A 6,000-nucleotide genomic window follows, 5' to 3' on the forward strand; every position below is an offset into this window, starting at 1 on the left:
ACAGAGGGGTGACCATATAGACATTTACAAAATTACGAGGGGCATCGATAGCATAGATAGTTAGAATAATCTTTTCCATGGCAGAGGAGTCTCAGACAAGAGGACGTGAGTGAGAGGGGAGAAGTTTAAAGAAATTCTGAGGAGTCGACATTTCACAAAGAATGATGAATATCTGGAACAAACATTCTGAAATAAACGTAGACATAGATTCTGTTCGAAGAGGGAGACGACAGATTCGGTGTGTTGAAGGGGGAACATGGGCAGATCTTCCTGTTTCCACATCTGGGTGTATTGGACCCCACCTTCCCCTTGATTTTGCTCTGCTCCCTGCAGCCAGGCCAAGAACAAGAAGAATCCTTCCCTTTTTGAACGGCTTCATCTCTTGTAAATGGGCAATACGTAAAATAAAATAATTGGGAATGCTCACAAGCCAAGGAGCATTCATAGTGAGGGAACATATATGAAACTCTGAAAATGATGGTTTTCAGATGCAAGGAAAGGTTACCATATGGATAACGAGGCTTCTGGGTCATATGCAGGCAGAGGAGATTAGTTTAATTTGCCATCATATTCGGCATAGGCATTGAGAGCTGAAAGATAGACAGAAAATGCTGGAGTAACTCAGCGGGACAGGCAGCATCTCTGGAGAGAAGGGTGACATTTCGAGTCGAGATGTTTCCAGTCGTGACCCTTCAGGCCTGTCGCTGTGCTGTTGTGTTCTAAGTTCAATATTCTTTGTTGAAGGAGGGGTATGTAGAAGAAAAGGGGAAGTTAGTTTGAAAGGGGGAGAGATTGAAGTTTTGATAGTGTGGTCAAAACTTCAATCTCTCCCCCTTTCAAACTCAGAAAGGGACAGGAATAGAAGTAATGATCTAGAGGAGATTTAAATAGAAACAACAAGAAATAGATGATCTCCTGAAGGTTACAATGTGCCCCATTGAAATCTGGCAGGGCTGTCTTTTCCAGCACGTTCTGTTTTCTTGGAGAATGTGGGAGGATGTGACTCCATCAGTTTACGTGGTGGTGACAGCAGAAGGCCTATTAAACCCCACAGTGAAGGATTGCCCATTTTAACCTGGCCCACCGACCACACAATGAATACATCCTGCATAATCTCAGTGGGAGAAAGGATTCTTTTTGGCCTGTGCTGTTTGTTGAAAACTATACATTTTTGGCTAAAATTACAGACACTGTAACCAAATTAACTGTGGTCAATTCCCTTTGTGGCTTTGGGAGCTGTGCAAAAACAGCGGTTATCCAAGGAGTATTTTCTCTGGATGTTCTAATAGTGAGGGAGCAATAAAAAAAGCTGGAGTTCATCGGCGTGGTTTATAGGCAATGTCAGCTGAACAGCTTTCTAAACTTACTTGTTGCAGACATTGACGAGTGCCAAGAAAATGCAGATGCTTGCCAGGGAGGCGAGTGTATGAACACCGAAGGATCCTTTGTTTGCGTGTGTCGCAGTGGCTTCCAGCTCGTGGATGATGTACGGTGCCAAGGTAGTGTTCATGCCAGAAGCCAGAAAATGCCACGTAACTTCCATGGGAGAGCCTGTGGTAGATTGCCTATCTCATACCCTCACACCCCTCCGTGTTTGATCCGTGGTAATTTGACACAGGAGAAGAGCCGTGATACTCTTGCGCTGCCCAAATGTGCAGCCAGTGAAGCCCCTTTGAAGAGTGGCCACTGTTGTAAGAGAGGAAATGTTGTGCACGAGATCCAGCAAAACAGCAACGCAACAATGACCAAGTCATCAGCATTGTGATGGTGAGGGCAGTGTCCTCGTGATCTGGTGGATTGACCTCTAACATGCAGAGGTTAAACAGGCGACTCCTGGACACCACTGCATACCTTCCCCTGGACCATGGCCTCACCAATAGGCCATTGTCTTTCATACCTTCACAGATCTCATCACTTCGGGAGATCTCTCCTCCACAGTCTTCAACCTAATAGTTTCCTAACTCTGCACTACCCATTTCTATCTTTAGTTTAGTTTAGTTTTAGTTTAGAGATACAGCACGGAAACAGGACCTTCAGCCCACCGAGTTCGCAGCGACCAATGATTCCCGCACATTAACACTATCCTACACATACTAGGGACAATTTACATTTATACCAAGCCAATTAATCTACAAACCTGGTCGTCTTTGGAGTGTGGGAGGATACCGAAGTTCTCGGAGAAAACCCATGCGGTCACGGGGAGAACGTACAAACCGTACAGACAGCACCCGTAGTCGGGATCGAACCCGAGTCTCTGGCACTATAAGCGCTGTAAGGCAGCAACTCTACCGCTGCGCCACCATGCTTCTACCCGTGATTCACAAATAGTGCTGACCTGGTAGGCCTGAGCTTGTACCAATGAATTTATCTCCTCATACTGTGACTCCATCTTGTCTCCACACCATGTGCAGTCCCTTCCTACCTTCAAACAAATCAAGTCGTCAACTTTATTGTCACGTGTACAAATATGGTGAGACACAGGTACAATGAAAATCTTGCTTGCAGCAGCATCGTGGAGACACAGACTCAGACAAAAACACGAAATCGTAAAATTATCTATAAATATACATAAAATTATGCAAGACAGTAAGATGAAAAACGGTGTAAAAAAAAAGACATTAGTGCAAAACACAGTTTGCAACAGAATTCAAAACAAAACTTATCGTGCTCTCCGCCATTTTAACAATCTCCAATTCCCTGCCCCACCACCTCATTTTCACCATAAGTGTCTATATATCTCAATTCCTCATCTATTAGACTTTAGACTTTAGAGCTAGGGCACAGAAACAGGCCCTTTGACCCACTGGGTCCGTGTTGACCAACGATCACCCCTTATGCTAACACTATCATACATACTTAGGACAATTTAAAAATTGTTACCGAAGCCAATTAACCTGAAAAACTGTACATCTTTGGAGTGTGGGAGAAAACCGGAGCACCTGGAGAAAACCCATGTGGTCACAAGGAGAACATAGTAACAAGGAGAATTCCATTCAGACAGCACCCATAGTCCATATCAAACCCGAGTCTCTGGTGCTGTAAGGTAGTGACTACTACAGCGCCACTATGCCGCCATATTGCACTTGAGTTTGACTTGATGGTATTTATATATAAAGTGTATTTGATCTGATTGGATAGCATCGAAAACAAAGGTTTTCACTGTACCTCGGTATGCATGACAATAATAAACCTAAACCTTTGAAAAAGAGTAGCCAAAGGTACTTGTAAACTTATTCCAAAGGTTTTCTTGTTCACTTGCACAAGGAGTGACACATTTGATGTTTTCTTGCTCTTCACTAGATGTGGACGAATGCTTGGCCCCAGAGCGCTGTGTACATGGAGATTGCCTGAACACAGAAGGTTCCTTCCACTGCATTTGTGAGCAGGGGTTCACAGCGTCAGCAGATGGGCGTGAATGTGATGGTAAGAAACAACCTTGGGTGCAATGCAGTTTTGAGTGGTGGGTGTATGAACATCAAAGGCTTATTAATTTACACGTGTTGCAGTGGTTTCCACTCAGTGGATGACATACGATGCCAAGATAAAATGTTAATATCGGAAAGCAGAAAGCACCATATAACTTTATGGGGCAGCCTGTGGGTGTTTGTCTTATTTTGTGAGCTCATACCGCACCATGCTGTTGTCACTAAAGTCGGGATACAGGCAGTGGAAATGTGGATAATCACCTCAGGGTAGCCTTTGTGGATTCCTGTTAAGGAGCATTTTCTGACTCAACGTGCATTAATGGCCTCAGGGGCAAGATCCCTGTTAGACATTCTCCAAGTCGATGTACTTAAACTGGTTGAATCAGACAAAATAAAACTGAACCAAAGTACTGTGCTTTCTGGCAATAAGACATGGAAGTGCGAGGAACATTCAATGGGCCCGTCAGGAAGTGGCTGTGTCACCCTTCACAAAATATCCCAGATTTTACACTATTGTTTGTACTTTGTTCACCTGCCTCAGTGGAGAAGGCACTACAGTGAAACATTTGAGGCTATAAATTCATAAGTTTTAGGAGCAGAATTAAGCCATTCAGCTGATCAAGTCTACTCCGCCATTCTATCATGGCTAATCTGTCTTTCCCTCTCAACCTCATTCTCTTGCCTTCACCCCATATCCCCGAACACCCGTACTAATCAAGAATCTGCCAATCTCCACCTTAAAAATATCCATTGACTTGTCCTCCACAGTTGTCTGTGGCAATCAATACTGGAGGATCACCACCCTCTGTTGAAAGAAATTCCTCCTCATCTCCTTTCTAAAGGCACATCCTTTTATTTTGAGGCTATGGCCTCTGGTCCTAGACTCTCCCACAAGTGGAAACATCCTCTCCACATCCACTCTGTCCAGCCTTTTACTGTTCGATAAGTTTCAATGTCTAAACTCCAGCGAGCACAGGCCCAGTGCTGTCAAATGCTCATCATATGTTAACCCAATCATTCCTGGGATCATTCTCATAAACCTCTTCTGGGCCCTCTCCAACGCCAGTACATTTATCCTCAGATATGGGATCCAAAATTGTTTCCAATACTCCAAATGCAGTCTGTCAAGTGTCTTATAAAGCCTCACCTGAGACTTTTGTATTCTAGTCCTCTCAAAATAAATGCTAGCATTGCATTTGCCTTCCTTACTTGACTTACAACTTAATTTTTTGGAATCCTATACCTGCACTTTGCACCTCCGATTTCTGAATTCTCCCCAACAAGAAAATAGTCTACACCTTTATTCCTACTACCAAAATGCATGATTCCACAATTTGCTATAATGTATTCCATCTATGTACTGTTGAATGAAATGATGCTCTCAAAACTGGATGTTTCAAGGCTGCACTTACTTTCTTTCTAATTTAGAGGAAAAAGTAGACAAGTGCTTGTTATTCATTTAAAAATATAAATGTTATAACTTTAGTAAACACTGCCCAATAGGCTTTATTAGCTATTGGAATAGCTTTGAATTTAACCCAATTTTATTGTTTTACTATTTTATTTTATTTTTTGCCCATCAATTTTATTGCCTTAAAATATTTGCCCAGTTTTTTTTTGAAAACCATCTTTGAATCTTATCTCACGCACTTTCAGGCAATGCATTCTAGATCACAACCACTCACTGCAAAGATGTTTTTTCTTGCACCAATCATTTACCAGTCACTTTAAATCTGGTCCGTCATACCACACCAATGCAAATAGCTAGTCATAGAGTCAGAGTCATACAGCGTGGAAACAGGCCCTTCAGCCCAATCTGCCCACACCGGCCAACACCTCCCAGCTACACTAGTCTCAGCTGCCTGCATTTGGCCCATATCCCTCCAAACCTGTCCTATCCATGCACCTGCCTAACTGTTTCTTAAATGTTGGGATAGTCCCAGCCTCAACTACCTCCCCTGGCAACTCATTCCATACACCCACCACACTTTGTGTGAAAAGTTACCCCTCAGATTCCAATTAAATCTTTTCCCCTTCACCGTAAACCTATGTCCTCTGGTCCTCGATTCCCTCACTCTGGTCAAGAGACTGCATCTACCCGATCTATTCCTGTCATGAGTTTATAAAATTTAACAACATTTTGTACATATTTATTAGACCTCTCCTCCTTTTCCCCTAGATTCTGTGGCCTGTAGAGATTCCAATGCAAGGTCTGTTCTCGTTTGCCCCAGCATTTTTGGCATCTACTAATTTCCCTCTAATTCGATGGAATTACTGCTGACTGACACATTCCTTGTGTTCCCTATCCCCACCCCATGCATGCACACTCACAAATGCAACCATTAAATTTGAAGATGGGATTAGCACGGACTTGGAAGGCCGAAAAGGCCTGTTTCCGGCTGTATATATATGATATGATATGATATGATATGATATGATATGAACTCAAATGGGCGCCTTTTGATCACTATGAATGTGTTGGACCAAATGGCTTGTTTACATGGAGACACAGGAGACTGCAGATGCTGGAATCTTGAGCCAAATATAAACAGTTAAAGGAAGTCAGCAGGTCAGG

The 6,000-nt window shown here is 43.0% G+C and overlaps 1 protein-coding gene across 7 annotated transcripts in view; it reads left to right on the top strand.

Moving 5' to 3' along the window:
- LOC144596672 (latent-transforming growth factor beta-binding protein 1-like) overlaps positions 1–6,000 on the top strand; it is a 289,705-nt gene that overhangs the window by 180,321 nt on the left and 103,384 nt on the right. For all 7 annotated transcript variants that reach the window (XM_078405313.1, XM_078405317.1, XM_078405316.1 and 4 more), the window contains 2 exons: positions 1,377–1,499; positions 3,301–3,423. In XM_078405313.1, the coding sequence (XP_078261439.1) occupies positions 1,377–1,499; positions 3,301–3,423 (246 nt within the window). The remainder of the gene's footprint in view (positions 1–1,376; positions 1,500–3,300; positions 3,424–6,000) is intronic.

The sequence above is a fragment of the Rhinoraja longicauda genome, chromosome 9 (assembly GCF_053455715.1).
Source record: "Rhinoraja longicauda isolate Sanriku21f chromosome 9, sRhiLon1.1, whole genome shotgun sequence".
Taxonomy (NCBI): Eukaryota; Metazoa; Chordata; class Chondrichthyes; order Rajiformes; family Arhynchobatidae; genus Rhinoraja; species Rhinoraja longicauda.